This window comes from Pseudorca crassidens, chromosome 7 (assembly GCF_039906515.1).
Source record: "Pseudorca crassidens isolate mPseCra1 chromosome 7, mPseCra1.hap1, whole genome shotgun sequence".
Lineage (NCBI taxonomy): Eukaryota > Metazoa > Chordata > Mammalia > Artiodactyla > Delphinidae > Pseudorca > Pseudorca crassidens.
Window position 1 is genome coordinate 4,284,944 of NC_090302.1, and position 18,011 is coordinate 4,302,954.

The following is an 18,011-nucleotide window of genomic DNA, read 5'->3' on the forward strand; positions in this document are numbered from 1 at the left end:
AGGCCGAGAGGGAAGGGCCAGGCACCTCCTTGGCCTCATACTCAGACTTGCCAGAGGGTGGCGCTGTAGGACAAGCAGCTGAGGAAACCTGCTGAGAGCCACCCCAGCGTGGCCCGGGAGTACACAGAGGCTGGGGAGACTCCAGGAGAGGGTGCAGGTGTGTTCCCAGGGCGTCTGTCACAACCCCCTCGAGTCCCACAGCGCGCGGTCTGCCTGCTTCTGAGGCAAGAAGCAATCGGATGGACAAAAGAGATGTCCCGGCGCTTTTTCTGGCCAAGTCCATATTCTCCCCCTTGGCCCAGTCCTTGGAAAAGCAGGCCTGGAGGGACCACTGAGCAGTGGGGCACCTTGCTCGTTGCCATAGCAGAATCGCTCACTCTTCTGTGGATACAGCCTAACTTCAGGTCCTTCAGGAAATTCTGTGTCCTGACGTGTCACCCCCCCGCCCTTCCCACTGGGGATTTCAGAACAAAAGAGTGGGTTCAAGTCCAAATATCTTGACCCTCTTGATGCATCTGGACACGAAGGCTTTGAGCATCCTGCCCTCTGCCCTGGACCCCTCACAGAGTTCCGGCTGTCCCTTTGCAGTGTGCTTTATTAAAAAGAAGAAAATAATAATTCGCGTTCATCTATTGCTTAAACATGCCAGATCCTGTGCTAATCACATTATACATTCTTTTTTTTTTAATAAATGTATTTAATTATTATTATTTTTTATTTTTTGGCTGCGTTGGGTCTTCGTTGCTGTGCGGGCTTTCTCTAGTTGCGGCGAGCGGGGGCCACTCCTCGTTGCTGTGCGCATACCTCTCATTGCGGTGGCTTCTTCCGCTGCAGAGCACGGGCTCTAGGCGCACGGGCCCCAGTAATTGTGGCTCGCGGGCTCTAGAGTGCAGGCCCAGTAGTTGTGGCGCACGGGCCTAGTTGCTCCGCGGCATGTGGGATCCTCCCGGACCAGGGCTCGAACCTGCGTCCCCTGCAGACGGACTCTCAACCACTGTGCCACCAGGAAGCCCTATACACATTCTTGAATGTAATCATTATCTAATTTCACTTGATGAAAACTGTGGGTGTGTCAGGGTCCTGTTTCACAGATGAGGCACAGAGTGGTTAGGACACTTTCTTGGGGTCACACAGAAATTACTTAGTGGAGCTGGGTTTCATGCCCTTGAACGGCTGCCTGCTCAGTGGCCAGGCCCCTCAGGCTCGGCCCTGCTCCCTCACCGGGGTCGCTCCCCCCGGGGGTCAGAAGGCTGCAGGGTGGCTTTAACAAAGACCAGTAGGGATGCTTGTCTGGTTCGTGGGGTGGGAGGGGAATTTTAGGCCCTTAGGATGGGGTGGGGTCTGTCAAGGCCCCCCACTGAACCAGATTCCTGAGGGGGTTGGTAATGTGTGTGGCATTTTTATGGAATTAGCTTCTAAGGAGCTGCAGTGAGTGTGTGTGTTGGGAGTGGGGAGGCTGCTCAAGAAATTCGCTCAGATCTGTGGTCACCAGACTCGGTGTGTCTCCCGGCCTAGGCTGATGACCAGACTCGGTGTGTCTCCCGGCCTAGGCTGATGGACGGTCCCCGCCAGGTCCTCAGCCTGTGGCTCAGGAACCACAGCAGACGTTCAGGCAGCGGGTCATTCCACAGGCCCTTAGGTCTGGGCCCTGGGCCCTTAGACGCCTGATCCCACGCCACTTACCTTCTAGAAGAGGAGACAGGCAATAAGCAGGGGCTCATTGCTTTGCCGAGAATAACACAGGCTGGTGTGGGTTTAACTGAGGGTTACTCCAGGGAAGGCCCTTTGAGTGGGGGACTCGTTCATATCTTTTTCTGTTTTGGCCACACCGCACGGCTTGCGAGGTCTCAGTTCCCCGACCAGGGACTGAACCCAGGCCATGGCAGTGAAAGCCGGGAATCCTAACCACTAAGCCACCAGGGAACTCCCTGAGTGGGCGACTTGGCTTTTGAGCGAAGATCTAAATGACAAGAAGGGGTGGGCTGGTGACAAGCTGTGGAGAAGGGATTGTGGGCAGAAGCAGGAAGGTGGTTCAGGAACCTACTGCAGGTCTCCAGAGAGATGATGGGGGCTCGGAGAGACGGGATGAATCAGGGTATTCTTGGAAGTAACGTCGATGGGCTTGTTGATGGATTGGATGAGAGCGTGAAGGAAACAGAGTCGTGAAGGTTTTCGTCTTCAGCATCTGGGTGGTCTCAAGCATGAGATGGGAAAAAAGGAGGGAGGAGCGAGTTTGGCGGAAAGAAATCCAGAGTTTTGTCTTGGCTGTCTTGGATTGAGATGAATGCCGGATGCTTGAGTGGAGACATCCGGGGAGCAGCTGGATAAATGAGTGTGGCATTCTAGGGAGGGCTGTGGGTTGAAGGTCAGCGATGGGCTTTGCACAGGTGCTGTCGCGATGTCTTGGAGGTCAGCTCCCTTAAAGAGTCTGAGGTCTGTTCTTACACTGCTCATAGGTTTACTAGCTTTCAAATAAAGGCACAGGAGGAAGATGACAAAGAGCACTTTTAATTTAAAATAGATCAGTATCTAATTTGGGGGAGAAGCCAAAGGACCTGCAGAAAGATTGACGTGCAAAGTGCCCCAGCCTGGGTGCTTTCAGCCCTGGAAGTCTCTCTCTTTCAGGAGGGGGCGGGGTGACCTTCCAAGGTCAGTGCCTGTGGAGGAGCCCATCTGGGCCCAGCACTGAGGAGGTGAGGGCCGCTCTGAGTAAGGAACGTGGGCTCTTCCTGCCCTCAAAGGTCCCAGAGAGATGGTATTGCCGTGGAGAGATATCAGGAATCCCAAAAGGAACCATTAAAACTCATGTTTGGAATATGAAATGAGGGCTTTCAAAGCACGGCGCTGTCACACTTTCTGCAGCAAATACATGCGTTGTTCTTAACACTTGAGGGCAGAGCCTCAGAATCGCCCCTTAGCCTGGAGTCTAAAATCTGCCTTGGATTTTGGGTTTCTCTTATCAGGTGAGGGCTTGAGAAGAGAGGGTGGGGGGCCTGCAGGAGGAGGGCGGTCCCTAAGTGGAGGGTCACTGGGGCTTAAGGGAAGCGAGTGTGGCTAACTCTAAAGAGGGGGCTCTTACCAAAAGCGATCAAACTAAGACCTGAATCTGAGGTCCTGGCCGAGGCAGAGCCTGCAGAACAATGGGGGACTGTCTTATGTTAGTTGGGGCAAGAAAGGTGAGTCCTTCAGGGAATTTTCTACTGTGTCAAGAAGGCTTTAGGGGTGGGTGTAGTTGCCCATCCGCAGGGTTCCCTGGCGCACGGCACACTCTTCCCGGTGGGCTTTGAAGGCTCTCTGGCGATGGGCCTCAGTGGGGAAGGTATCGAGATGGGCGCCCACCTGTGGACAGAGGGAGAGCGGGTCAGTGGGCATGAGTGCTCGGGGGCTCGGCCTGGGGGCTCCCCTTCCTTCCCTGGCCCGCCCCCTACTTCCATCTTAGAGTAATAATAAAAATCGCCGTCAGAGGGAAAGAAGTGAAGGGAAAGTGCTGTCCTGGTGCTGGGGGGTAAAGTGAGGGGTGACATGGGACAGGGGTGCGAGAGCAGGGCTGCCCAGTGCCCTTGTTTGTCCTTCTGTCCAGCTCGTTGCCGGGACGACGTGTACATGATAAATGTCACCTGCTGAGGACTGGGGTCCCCCGTGCAGTGGGACCTCACAGCCAGCATCATCCTTCACGCGCTGATTCTCCACCATTAAAACCCCAAACAAGCCGCCCGCTCCAAGGGGGCGCTTCCTGGCACGGTTGGCGCTCCGTCACCGCAGGACCATCTGAGGCCACCCCGCACTCCAGGGGCCAACACTCAGTTGCGCCAGAACCAGACCCAGATTCAAGGAGTGGGGGGCCTCTGTCGTTAAAATTTTATGCAATCGGTATTTTGGCCTGCCCTTGCCTCTCAAGAAATGGTGGTGAGTGGAAACCTCTCCTGTCTCCTGGGTCTGTTACACCACCTCCAAATGCCAGAGAATTCCCGTAAAATGGCATTTCTCTTTTAGGATAACTAAGGGGTAGAAAGGGTTCAACCTTGCTTGTTTATTTATGCAGCTGTTCATTCATTCATTCACTCGCCCGTTCAAGCCACACGTGTTAACTGAGCACAGCTCTGGGCCAGGCACTGGGGTACCGCAATGAATGCGAGGGACTCACTCTTCCTGCGGGAGGGGGAGCAAACGTGGGCGATGGTTACACAGCTGTTTCATGAGAATCAGTGCAGTGATGGGGGCGTCAGTAGCACAGGTAGGTGGGTTTAACCCTCCCTGGAGTCAGGGGCCTCTCTGGGGAACAAGGGGAGGCTCGTAGGATGAGCAGGGCTTTCCCAGGCTAAGGGGGCCACGTGCGTGCTGGCCTTGGGGCGCCCCGCAGCTCAAGTCCACAAGGCGACATGGTGGCTCAGATGAGGGTCCGCAGGAGCAGCTGAAGGCTCTGCTTCAAGATACGGCAGGACCCATGGCCAGGATGGCCACAGGCTCTGGTGCAGGACCAGGCCGGGGGTGCCCTCACCACCAGGGGGGACGGGGTTAGCTGAGACCACAGAGCTGCAGGCAGCCTTCCCGTGATGAAAGGTGAGAGAAAAGAAAAACTGGGAGAGGATAAGGTATTAAAAGGAAGTAGAGGGAAAACTTGTAGGGAACGTCTCTGTGCTCGGCCTCCCACACTCTGGCCCCCATGGGAGGAGCACAGGGGCCTGGGGGGAGGTCATGACCCTTAACCAGAGCTTGTGGCCCAAAGTGGTTTCCTGACAGCAGAAAACGCAGAGCTGACGTGGCCTCCTGGGTCCTGCATCTGCTGCCTCCCTCCAGACCCCATCAGACCCCCCCCCACAGTCCAAGGTCTGGGCCACGGCTTAGGGTCAGTGAGACCCAGACCCCAGGTCCAGGGGGCCATGCTTGCCATCAGGGGAGAGCAGGCACATCAGGCCACAGGAGGGCACAACAGAATCCGACCTGACCATGTTCATTTTACAGGTGAGGAAACTGAGGCCCGGAGCAGAGTTTGGTCCAGGGTTGGCCCCAGAGGGAATCAGTGGCAGAGAAAATCTGCCTTAGCACCCACTCCCCACTCACTAACTCCTGGGCACTAAGTTCTAGACTCCTTCTGGAATATTCTGCCTTAGCTGCCACTCATGCTGTGTCAGGGGAGTGGGGGGACTCCCTGAACCTCCCTCATGGGGTGAAAAGGGGGTTGGGGGCTGCAAATGCTTATTAGAAACCCATAAAAAAAATCAAATGGTGATAAGTAGATTGGGTTAGTTATTCCGGGACATAAAACTGCATCCTTCACTCTCTGGGGGGTGTGGAGACCCTGGAGACCCTGCAGAAAGCCAGGACCCTCTCCTCTGGGAAAATAAGTACCCACAAGTCCTAACGTACAAACAGCACAAGAGATTCATGGACCCTTTGCAAGTGTGGCGGCATTTCTGGGAGCCATCCCAGCTCCGGCCTCAGGTTTCAGGTTTCTGGGATATACGTCAGGATCATCTGGGGCTCTTGTCACCGGGGCAGGGCCTGAGGCCAAGCCCAAAACTCCGAGTCCACCCGGGAAGGCCCTTCCTACAGTCCCCGAAGCCCCACCCAGACCCAGGCTCCATGCCTGGTGTCAGCTCATTTCAATCAATCATACCACGATCTTGTTCTCAGCTCAATCTCCAGTTGCAGAAAAATTGCCAGGTGGCCTCACAGAAGTTATTGAGGAGAGAGAAGTTCCAACACACTGTGCAGGAGGAAAGCAGCCATAAACAAGAGGCCTTTTCCAAGGTACGTCTTGTATCCCCTCCAGCGAGGGGTGGGAATTTTTACACAGTGACATGATTTTCCTGACACCCGTGCTTCCCGGAAGGCGGATAGAGATGCTCGGTGAGGCCTCCTGGGTACCCCGGCTGATTTAGATGCCCAGCCGCCTGGGCCTCTTAGACCTCCATGGTCATCTGTAGCATTCAGAGTGGCAATAGTTCTGTCCCTAGGGCCTGGCCACCAGTCGTTCTTAACAGGGAAGCACAGCTCTGCAAGACCACATCTCTGCAACTCTACACGTCCCGCTGTGGCTCTGGTAAAGGGTTGAATGGTGACCTCCCCACAAAAGCTACATCCACATTCTAACCCCGGAACCTGTGAATGTGACCTTGTTTGTAAAAAGGGTCTCTGTAGATGTAATTAAGGGTCTTGTAATGAGAACAGCCCAAATATTCAGGTGGGCTCTACATCCAATGACAAGCATCCTTGTAAGAGACAGAAGACACAGACAGAGGAGAAGTCCACCCGACGACAGAGCCGTAGGTTGGAGTGATGCAGCCAGAGCTTGGGGACGCCAGGAGCCACCAGGAGCTGGAAAAGGCAAGAAAGCCTTCTCCCCTAGAACCTTCAGTGGCAGTGTGCCCCTGCTGACACCTGGATTTTCTCCCCTAGAACCTTCAGTGGCAGTGTGCCCCTGCTGACACCTGGATTTTCTCCCCTAGAACCTTCAGCGGCAGTGTGCCCCTGCTGACACCTGGATTTTCTCCCCTAGAACCTTCAGCGGCAGTGTGCCCCTGCTGACACCTGGATTTTCTCCCCTAGAACCTTCAGTGGCAGTGTGCCCCTGCTGACACCTGGATTTTCTCCCCTAGAACCTTCAGCGGCAGTGTGCCCCTGCTGACACCTGGATTTTCTCCCCTAGAACCTTCAGCGGCAGTGTGCCCCTGCTGACACCTGGATTTTCTCCCTTAGAACCTTCAGCGGCAGTGTGCCCCTGCTGACACCTGGATTTTCTCCCCTAGAACCTTCAGCGGCAGTGTGCCCCTGCTGACACCTGGATTTTCTCCCCTAGAACCTTCAGCGGCAGTGTGCCCCTGCTGACACCTGGATTTTGGAGTTCTGGCCTCCAGAGCTGTTGGAGAATAAATTTCTATTCTTTAAAGCACTATGTGTTTGGTAGTTTGTTAGGGCAGCCTTGGGAAACAAATGCAGCCCTCAAGCCATTCCCTGAGTAGTTCAGCACGCAGGAACGCTGGGTGGTGCTGACGGTGGGTGGTGTTGATTTGGTGCTGACGGTGGGTGGTGCTGGTGGCCGCAGGCTCAGAACTCACTCTCATCTCCTGAGGAGGTGGAGGACCCAGGCCGTAGGGCTGCTCAGCTTAGAGGTAATCAGGTTAAAACCAGCACACAAATAAAAGAGAACCCTAGGAAATATTTCCTTTTTTGCAATCTCCCATTCCTTAGAAACTCTGTCAAGGAAGAAATATTCATCCATCCATCCATCTGAAAAAGTATTTATTAAGCACCTGTGTGCCAGGGATGGGGAAGGACCACCCCCTTTGTACTTCGGCATATTCCCAGCTCCATTTTCCCCTGGTTTTCCAAAGGGGTGTTTTGGGCATAGGAGGTTCACCCCAGTGACTGACCACACACATTCTGACACCTACTGTGTTCTCAGCAGCGCTGGGCTGACGTGCGGGAGGCCAGCGTGTCGTATGTGGTCTCCGATGTCGCTGGAGTCCCATTCCTGCCGGACTCTTGCGGAGTTAAGTCCTCCCGGGGGTGGATCCAGGGGAGCTTGGGTGAGTGTCCAGCCCCAGAGCCCTAAGAGGTGGGGTCTGCACCTGCCCTGTTCCCTGAGGACAGCCAGTGCCTGACATGGGGCCTGGCATTCAGGAAGTGTTGAAACAAAGTTGGAAGAGTGAACAAATGAGTGAATGAGTGAATGAGACAGTGAAGGAAGGAGGAGGGCAGAACTCACCTGGCCTCGGGTGGTCAAGGAAGGCTTCTCAGGCCAGGTGGGCCTGGAAGGATTGGGATGAGGGAGGTGGAAGGGAGGTACGGCAGGGGAAGTGGTGTCAGCAGAAGGAGAAGAGGGGTCGTGTGTGAATCTGGAGGTAAAAACCGAAGGAGATGCTTAGTTGCTGGGGCTGGTCGACTGTCCTGAGAGCTAACTCAAGCAAGAGCTTACCCCCTGCGCTCATGAGATTGTCCTTTAGAAAGAGAAGGGAAAGGGGCCCTATTCTGTACCCATGAAATCCGCAGAGCCCCAAGCAGAACATGGGAGTCCACGGAGGGGGGCGTTCCAAGCTTTCAGAATGCCAAGAAGCAGGCGCCCTTCTGCCGCATTTGTTCCGGAGGCTGGCGGCTGGGACCCTCACGCTGTTATAGTAACAGACCTGCCGTTTGTCAGGTGCAGTGCACTTATTTCACACAAGCCGCAGAGTATCCAGACGTTATCTCCATTTTACAGATGGGGAAACAGGGGCCCCAAAAGGTTAAGTCACTTGCCCCAGGTCTCAGAGACCCAGAGCCGTGGGACTCCTGGCCCCAGATCTTTACCGATAATCTCCACTCTCTTAATAAATGCTCAGGAAATGAGGCAAGTGAGAGGCACTGCTGGGAACGGTGTGGCTCCCATCCTGCACGCACGCATGCACGCACGCACACACGCACACACGCACGCACGCACGCTCTCTCCTCCTAAAATAGCGGCTCAGCCAGAGATGAGGGTCTTAATTACAAGTCAGGCCTCAAGCACTTGTGGTCACGACCCTGTGGACCCCTGGAGTCAAAGGATGAAGAGCTGTGGAGCAAAGAATTCCTTCTGAGATGCTTCTAAATTAAGCCATCTGCAGTCTGTCTCCGCCTGGAGCTAAGAAATTGTAACGGCTTTGGCAGGAGACAGCTCTGCTGAATGGAGCTGAGTCGCTCTTAGGTCAGTGCAGGTAAATAAGAGGTGAGCGCCACCGGCCCACCAGCAGCCCTGGGAGCAGGACGGGCGGGGTGGCGAAGTGCAGACTGGGCGCCCGCACTGCACAGTACACCCTGGGGATACGCTGGTGAATAAGGCAGACCCACACGGGCCCTGCAAGATGGCCTGGGAGGTGGCCGCTGAACACATTAGACGTGTAATTGTTGAATGGTAATTTAATAGGACTGTGGACTGGGGAATTCTAACTCCATCCGGGGCGCAGGAAGTTCTTTCTGGAGAGGATGGGAGAGCTCTCCAGGGGAAGAGGAAGGCAAAAGTGTCCTAGATGGGAGGGAACAGCCCAAACCCTGAGCAAATTTGCGCAAATGGGAGGGAATGAAAGCCAGTCAGTGTGACTGGGGGACAAAGATGAGGAACGAGAAGAGGTGGGCGACTGGCACACCTTAAAAAAGATTTGCATCCAGCACTCATCCTAAGATGGTAATCCCCTCCCTGGATAACACCCTTTGCCTCTCTGCAGCCAGACTGGAATAAACGAAGATTCCCAGAAACCTGGGGTTGGAAGAGACCTCCGAGATCACTGAATCCAACTCTCCCATGATACAGATGGAAAACGCAAGACCCAAAGGTGGGAAGCGATTCTCCCAGGGTCTCCGTGGTCCCGGGCAGAGCTGACACTAGCATCGCCTTTTCCTGAGGTCCACGCCCTGCCCACTGTGGGCCCCACGCCACCCCAGGGGATCTAGGTTCCTGGATCCCAGTTCCCAATTCATCTGAAAGCATCTGTGCTTTTCTGATCTACTTAAAACGAGCCAACTTTTCATCTGATTGATGCCCTTAATGGTGCCTTTGACATTTCATTAATTTTGCTCTTGACTTCCTGGTTTCCTTCTTTGAAGTTTCTCTGTTGTTCTTTTTCTAGCATCTAGAGTTGTCTGCTTAGCTATAATTACCTTTTAATCTTTCTTCTTTTTTTTCTAGTATTAACATTTATACAACATAGCATTGGCAACTGTGTTTCCCTCTACATTTTCTTTTATCTCATCTCACAAGTTTTGAGTTACCTTTATTTTTGTTCGGTTCTCTTTTCATCTAATCTCTATCAAATTTCTGTTTGGATTTCTTCTTTGGTCCTGAAGTTATTTATAAATATGGTTTTAAATTTCCAGGCAATTTTGTTAGTTACGTTTGTGACCGATTTCTAATTTAATTTCTTTGGTGCCAAAGTGATCTGCGTGAATCAGACCTTTTGGTATTTGTTGAGTTTTTATGCTTGTTTGAAAAGTCTGATCCACTTTTGACAGAAAATCGCTGCGTGGAATAAACTGGTGCCGCTATAGAGAAGGTGCCCATGTGATCTGGGTTAGGGGATAAGGTGTGACCCTTGCCCTTTCATCTATGTGCTCATTATTTCACTTATTGAATACTTATTGAGTACCCACTGTGTACCAGACTCTACACTAGGTACCATGATTCAGGGAGAATTTAAAGCCTCTACTGTCATAGAGCCAGGAAACTAGTAATAAAAATATGATCACACAACTAATTATTCGCTTATAGTTGTGCTAACTATTTATTTATTTCTTTGGCGGTGTGGGATCTTAGTTCCCCGACCAGGGGTTGAACCCTCACCTCCTGCAGTGGAAGCACTGAGTCTTAACCACTAGACCGCCAGGGAAGTCCAGTTGTGCTGACTATTAAAAGAAGTACCAGATTCTGTAAGAGCTTATAATACAGAGAATTAAAAACTCAGACTTTGGGGCCAGAGGAGACTTCCCGAGGAAATAACATAGAAGCAGAGACTTGAAGGATAAGGTGGGGATGAGGTGAGGGTGAAAGGGGTGCTGCAGTCCCACGGCGACCAAAAAAAAACAGGCAGAAGGGATGAACAGGGCAGGTCACGGAGGGGAAATCTGAAGGCCAGCAAACACGGGGAAAGGCGCTCAGCCTAAAGTATGTGATCAGGGAACAAAGCAAGAAATACCATTTCTCGCCCGTCAGATTGGTAATAATAGTCGTAAGTCCGACAGTAGAAATGGGAACTTTCATACACTGTTAGTGACGGTGCTCATTGGTACAACCACTTGGAGAGAGACTTGGCTTTAGCTAGAAATCCTGGAGCCTATGAACCCACGAGTCCATGTTTAGGTACATACCCTGGAGAGACCTTCAAAAAGGTCCACCAAGCGATGTGTACAAGAATCCTCGTTATAACATGACACAAAATCCTGGAAACAACCACATGCCCATCAGTGGGGACTGGATATACGAAGGTGGTGAATTCATGCAGTGGAATAATCGGCATCAGTTAACATGACCGCTCTAGAGAGGGCCTGTCCGACGAAAATGAACAATTCAGTCGCTCTGTCACGCAAACCGCGTTCCAGGGGCTTCATAAGCCCGTGTGCTCACGTGGGCTACTGCATGGAGCAGGGCAGCTGCAGAACACGCCCATCGTCACAGAAAGTTCTGTGGAACAGGGCTGCTCCAGGCCCAGCTGAGCCAAAAACACAATGTTGCATGGGAAAATTTCATTTACAGATGGAACATAAGTATGAGGCCATTTACGTGAAAAACGTAAAACCTACAAAACGATCCCCTGTGTTGTTCAAGCCTGTGCATGAATCTAGTTAAACGGAAAAAAATGGGAGGAAAGAACGTGCCCGGAAGTCATGCCTGGCATTGCCTCTGGGAGGGAGGGGGTGACAACAGGGAAGCAGAGGGTGCTTGGGTTTTATCTGTAAGGGAGTATTGCCTTTTTGTCTTTTTAAGATGAAAACACAAGAGGTGATTTTCAAACTGCGTTTTGGAGAAGTGACACAGGGCCAGAGGTCTCTCCCCCCACACACCTGCAATTGAGAAACAGTTCCTCTGTTTTACGAGAGCTGTTTGTTGGAGATTTGTGTTTGATTCCATTTGAATCCGGAGTTTTGCTGCCAAAAGGAGTGTCACCACCAGTGGCGTGTGACTTTGGCTGTGCCCCCCAGCGGGAGGAACCCACCCGCCAGTCAGGTTCACAAACTGAGCAGCTTTCCCACGATCCTGCCGACGGGGCAGCCGGGCCAGCTGCTATCCAGACCTCCCTCATGAGCCTCACCGTGGTCCCCCGACTGGACCCCAAGCCCTCCAGTGCCAAGTCTGGGGGCCGAGAAGGCAAAAGGTAGGATGTGAGGAGAAAATAGCCGGATTTAAAAAAAAAAAAAAAAATCTTCCAAAGAGCTAAAAAAAAAAAAAAAAAATGACAGCTATAGAGATTTTAGTTTAGTTTTTTTTTAAGTGACAACCGCTCAGGTGACTGGGAGAGATTTTGCTTTAAAAGATTGAGGGCTGTCTCCTCTAATGAGAGGCACTTGAAAATTATGGATCAGTCCCAGGTCAGTAATTTCTGCCAAGCTCGGGCAGCTGGAGGTCAGAGGCCCCATAGAACACAAATCCATGCAGGGTGTCGGCGGGCACGGTGGGTCCTGGGCTCTGATGTAGCAGGTCTGTCGTGTAAGTAATTAACGGGGGTGGCAGTCTCTCCTGAGACATCTGGTCCCCTAAATTGTTATTCTGCTACCGGCTCCAATTTCTCTGTGGTCCAAAAATAAATGCAGCAAGGACACAGGGCCTGACCCGCCCTGCTGACACATGCTGTGTTTTCAAAGAACATCCAAACCCGGGCTTAGAAAAACAAACATCCTGCCTGCCCACCAGGTCTAACGTGGGACCCCGGGGTACCGTGTCAGGTGAAGGGGGGAGAGTGACGGCCCCCAGGTGAGGGCTGGGGGTACCACCCTCACTTGACAAGAGAGGAAACTGATTCTCAGGATGGTTAAGACACTGGCTCAAGGAGACCCAGCTACCAAGCGGCAAAGCCAGACCTGGGAACCAGGTTTCTGCTCCACTGACTGTGGAGTTCTTGAGGCTTACTGCGGCAGAAGAAAAGAGAGTCATGCGTGTCTTTGAACATAAGAATCGTTTTGCTATTTCTAGAAGCCAAACAGTATCTCTAGATCATTCCCAAGGATTAGCTAAGGCTAGTCAGCGGCAGTTGAGATCAAAATTGAACAGTGAACCTGCTTGCCAGACGCTGGTAGATAAATAATAGGGTAATACCAAGGCGGGGTGTTTGAATTTTCCAAAAAACTCCAGGTTGGTGCCCACCTCTGCTTCTTCAGTGTCTACGTTTAATAGGCTGCAGGTAAGCGAGAGTCATAACAGCTCACTGGGGAGGCTGGGGACACACAAGACCCTCCCTCACCATCTGAGGCTATTTCTCGGTGCCAATTATCCCCCTGTTCAAGGCTCCAACGACAGAATCTGGGCGATGAGTACTCGTCTGACTCAGGTGGGCTATTGTTTTTTCAAGTTTTTTTTTTTTTTTAAACAGCTCTGCTGAGATAAAATTTACCCTTTTAAAGTGTATCAATCTTTGCTGTACATCCGAAACTAACAGAACATTGTAAATCAAGTATACTCCAATATAAAATAAAAATTAAGTTAAAATTTAAAAAAAGGAAAAAGAAAAAAGTTTTCTTCCAAAAAACGAAGTGCAAAAATCAATGATTTTTAATATATTCATAGGGTTGTGTAAACACCCACATAATCTAAGTTTAGAAGATTTTCATAATCCCCCAAAGAAACCTTGTACCCTTTGGAATCACTCCCCATTTCCCTCCTCCTGGCCCCTGGCAACAATTATTCTACTTTTTATCTCTGGATTTGCCTGTTCTGGACATTTCCTAATGATGAAATCATACAGTGCATGGTCTTTGGTGACTGACTTCTTTCACTCAACATAACACATCCTCAAGGTCCATCCGTGCTGTAGCGTGTTTCACTATTTAATTCCTTTTTATTGCTGAGTAATATTCTACTGTACGGTCTACCGCATTTTGTTTATCCATTCATCAGTTGATGGACACTTGGGTTATTTCCCCTTTTTGGCTATTATGAATAACGATGCTAGGGACATTCGTGTACAGGTTTTTGCATGGATGTGTGTTTTCATTTCTCTTGAGTATACACCTAAGAGCAGAATTGCTGGGTCACATGGAAACTCTGGGTTTAGCCTTTTGGGGAACTGTCACAGTGTTTTCCAAAGTGGCTGCACAATTTTTTAATTCTCACCAGCAATGTATTAGTGTTCTGATTTCTGTGTCCTTGCAAACACTTGTTATTGTCTTTTTTTTTATTACAGCCATCCTAGTTCTCGGGTACGAAGAGGTATCTCACTGAGGTTTTGATTTTCATCCCCCTAATGACTGATGACTTTGGGCATCTTCCATGTGTGTATTGATGATTTGTGTCCATCTTCTTTGGAGAAATATCTATTCATGTCCTTTGACCACTTAAAAATGTGGGTTACCTTTTCATTACTGAGTTGTAAGAGTAATATTTATATTCATAGATGCAAGTCCCTTATGGGATATCTGATTTGCAAATATTTTCTCCTCTTCTGGGGGTTGTCTTTTCACTTTCTTGATAGCATCATTTGAAGCACCGAAGGTTTTCATTTTGATGAAGTCCAATGTATCTATTTTCCTTTGGTGGATTATATTTTATTTCCTTTTACATAAAAATCATCTTGATGTAGCATAAAAAGGCAAGGCCTTTTAGGATCCTTAGCAGTTTATTTAAATGGCCCATCTAAGGCAGGGATGGCAAGTAGGCTGCCCTTCCCGTGATGGTGGCTGATGCCCATGTTCTGTCATAAAATATTCTCAGGCTGAATCTAGGCTCATGAAAAAGTGTGCGGTGATTGATTAGCAAGGTCTGCCATGGGCGTGGAAGGGAGAGGGTGCCCCGTATTTGCTCTAAGAGGGTCAGAACAGAGTCTCCCACGGTAACAAGGAGGAACAAAGACTCAGAACCCCTGGGAGAAGACATCCATGGGTTCACCTGCCCTTAACTGCCTCTCTCCCTCTTCAGGCAACCTCGGGGCACCCTCACCTGGGAAGACCAGTGGGTAGGTTAGAGTGAGGGGAGAACACAGGGATTGAAAGAGGGGAGTTGGAGCAGCCAGCATGGACTCCCTGGAGTCTTGTTATTTATAGAGCGGCCCCCATTTGGCGTGGGTGCAGGAGCCGAATAAAGACTAACACACGCTCCCATAGTCACCCCACAGGGGACGATAATACGTGCCACTTAGAAAAAATCGGTTCTGCTTTTTTAAAAACATTAAATCCTCATTTAGGATGCAGGGCGGAGAGAAAAACCTTGCTGGTGATGGCTTTCAATGGGGCCTGTAAGAAAAGAGTGAGTTCCCTGTGATGAGGTCTTGAGTGTAGCCCTAAAACCGTCCTCAGGACCACGTCTACCTCAGCCCATCCTTTTGCCCAGCACGTCTGGCCCTGGCTGGGCTGTCGCCCCCAGGTTCTGGGAGTCCACCGGCCTCGAGCCGCCTCCACCAGAGCTCCACCTGGGAGGCCCCGAAGCCGTCGAACCATCCGTCCTCCCTGCTTTGCATCCTGCGTTCTCTTTGAAACACCTCAGCCCGAGAAGGATGTCAAGCCAGTAGCTGGTGTGTGGGACCCAAATGCGACTAAGGGAGAGAAAGACCCCTTCCCGTTTCCCCGTCTCCACTTCAGAGCCCCGTCCAACACACACACATACACACACACACACACACACACACACACGCACACACACACGCACACGCACCCCAGGATGCAAATGATAACCGCACAGCCATCACTTGTGAAGCTTGACAGAAAATAATGAGAAACACTAAATCTTTTATAAGGTCAACACTCGCCTTAGCCGAGCAGCTGTCAAACAAGAAAAGAATTTAGCGCCGGAGCCACGAAACTTCCATCGGCTCATTAAGCCCAACAGGGCCCGGGCCTGGCGTGGCGGAGGAGACGCGGGGCCTTCCGTTTTGTGTCAGTAATTTGCAGTGGAGAAGGAAGAAGAAACAGCCAGCGCCAAAGGGGCCTGGGGGGCGGCTGGGGAATCGTTAGTGCGCCAGGAGCGGCCTCAGCTCCTAATTGGAAGCATTGGGCATTATCAACGGAGGATTTGCCTCAGTTCCCTGACAGCTCGTGGGCCCAAAATGATCGCCCACTTGTCAGTGTAAAAGACCATTAAAAACAAACCATTTTGATTTAATTGGAGGCGGTGCACCATGGGGCCGGGTGAGGACGCTCGGCAGGCCTGCTCACCCAAGCTGCGGCCCCTTCTCCCTCGGTGATGGGCCCGGGGGCTGGGCTGGGGGGAGTGTGTGTTTTTCCAGACTTTTCGGCTTTCAAAAACCGTCTGAGGAAGGAGTGAATGGGAGACAGGAGGAGGCTTCACAGCGAGGCAGCGAGGGCTGTTTTCAATGGGGTTGTCAGCAAAAGCACCGTGACAAGCGGAGCTGCCAGGAAGGGGTGGGGGAAGGTCTCCCCTTTCCTTTTCAGAGCCCAGATGATGGGCACCGGCTGGCATTATTCTTCTGGGAGGTGGCCCAGAGGCTTTCGGCTGGAGGGGCTCAGCCCGCGAGGGGGCAGTGGGCGGTTCCAGCGGGATGCTTCGCCCGCTCACCCCACTTAGAAATATCAGGGTATGGAGGGTCACGCTGGACTCTAAGCTCCAATGGACAGCAGGACTTCTTTTACTTTAATGGACTTCTCTTATTTTAAACTCAAGGAAGAGCTAAGGAGGGGGTTAGGGAAGGAGATGTGTTGATGGAGAACCTTTGTGAGTGGGGTGGGCCCCAGAGGCTTGGGCGCTCACCCCATGGAGGCCGCAGTGATGATGATGCCTGCTTGAGAATTCCTCATCGTCTCAGAAAGAAGAGGCCACTGGCTGTAAATATTAACCCAAACTCCCGATGCGGGCGGGGGCCTCCGAGCACACGGAGCATCTATCTGCTTGTAGCTTTTGAGTCAGAGGGTAGATTCCCCGACGCCGCGGACTCTATGTTCTCCATGTCGATACGCAGTATCGTGCTAGCTGTGGGTACTTGATAAATATTAATTGGTGCCTGCCAGACCTCAGAGAGGGCTATATATTTGTATATTAATCTCACCCCCGTCCCACAAGCGGCGATCTCATTTGCTGCCTACTGCTTCCCCGTCAAGACAATGCCTGCGGGAGCGCGCACGGCGCTGGAGAGCATCTTCGGCAGAGCGAGAGGGAGACGCACCAGCCGATCTCTTCATAAACTTCTACTGTTCATTGTGATGAAGGATCAAGCTGGGAGGAGACACCAGATCCCTGGCGAGCATCAAATTCCAGAGTTTCAAATTTTGCTGCTGAAGTTAGACAATGGGGATTCCTTAATTACTTTCTCTGGAAATTTACCTGACAGTGCTTTCCCAGGTAGCACAAGGTGGTTATCCAGGCGCTCAGTTCCTCAGCTGACAGAGTCTTTGATTTTGTGCTTGGCTGCAAATTAAGTCCTTTGCTGAGCCGTCCGTGCAGTGCCCATCAGTGCCGTATCGCTTATTCATTTTGGCTGTTGAACAACTCCTGTGTTGCTGCCAGGGAAGCCGGGGACATACTCGGCTGTGCCGTGTCCATGGCCCATTGGGGTGGGGTACACTGTGGTGGGGCTTGGTGTCGGCTTTCCCCTTTTCTCTTATTAGAATAATGAGCAGGAAGAATTTTTTTCCAGTATCCTTTAAGAAGGCGCAGACTCTTTCTGTGGTTGACAAGGCTGACCCTGTCAAGCCACAGATAGGGATATTAGAGTTAGGTGTCCTCAACTAGACAGCAAAGATGCTGATGCCACGTTCCAGACACTGTTCCGGGGAAATGCCAACAGACAGGGGACCTTACTCGACTGTTAGGGGCGCCCTGTGGACATTCAGCAAATCCTGGGTGGATGGATGGATGGATGGAAGGTTTAGGAACCTGGGATAAGGCAACAGCCCTTAGAAACGCCTCTGAGATTCAAGCATCCTTAAAGATCCTCTCCATCTCCTTTGCTCAGCTAAATCTCTAAGTATCAATAGAAGAGGGGTTTATTTTCTGCAATATTTGTACCCACAATTTCGTTCAAAAATATGTAGAAAGGCAGTTCAAGTTGACAAATCTTCTGTGACTGTGGACAGAGGTAGGGAATGCATACCGGGTGGCAGAGGTCACAGCACCTGGGCAATCCACTGTCCCTGCAACACAGGGTCCCACCTATCGACATTCAGAACGCTGCCCCAAGGAACAATCCAGAACCTGGACATTGAGGACAAAACAGTGTCTGACCTCAGGTATTTGCAGGGCTGTCGCTTAGAAGGGGAAGCATGTGGCTCCATGGGGCTCCAGAGGGAGAAACACAACCCTGAGGCGGAAGGTTGAAGGAGAGAGAGGAGGCAGACTTGGACTGAACTTGAGAAGGAAGCTGCTGTGGACTGAATCATGTCCCTCTAAAATGCATATGTGAAGC

General features: G+C 51.4%; 1 protein-coding gene across 1 annotated transcript in view; it reads right to left on the minus strand.

Moving 5' to 3' along the window:
* Positions 1 to 2,507: 2,507 nt before the first annotated feature.
* The window catches only part of CFAP77 (cilia and flagella associated protein 77), a 137,700-nt gene continuing 122,196 nt past the window's right edge, over positions 2,508 to 18,011 (minus strand). The window contains exon 7 of the mRNA XM_067742872.1: positions 2,508 to 3,339. Within this exon, the coding sequence (XP_067598973.1) occupies positions 3,217 to 3,339 (123 nt within the window). The 3' untranslated portion in view covers positions 2,508 to 3,216. The remainder of the gene's footprint in view (positions 3,340 to 18,011) is intronic.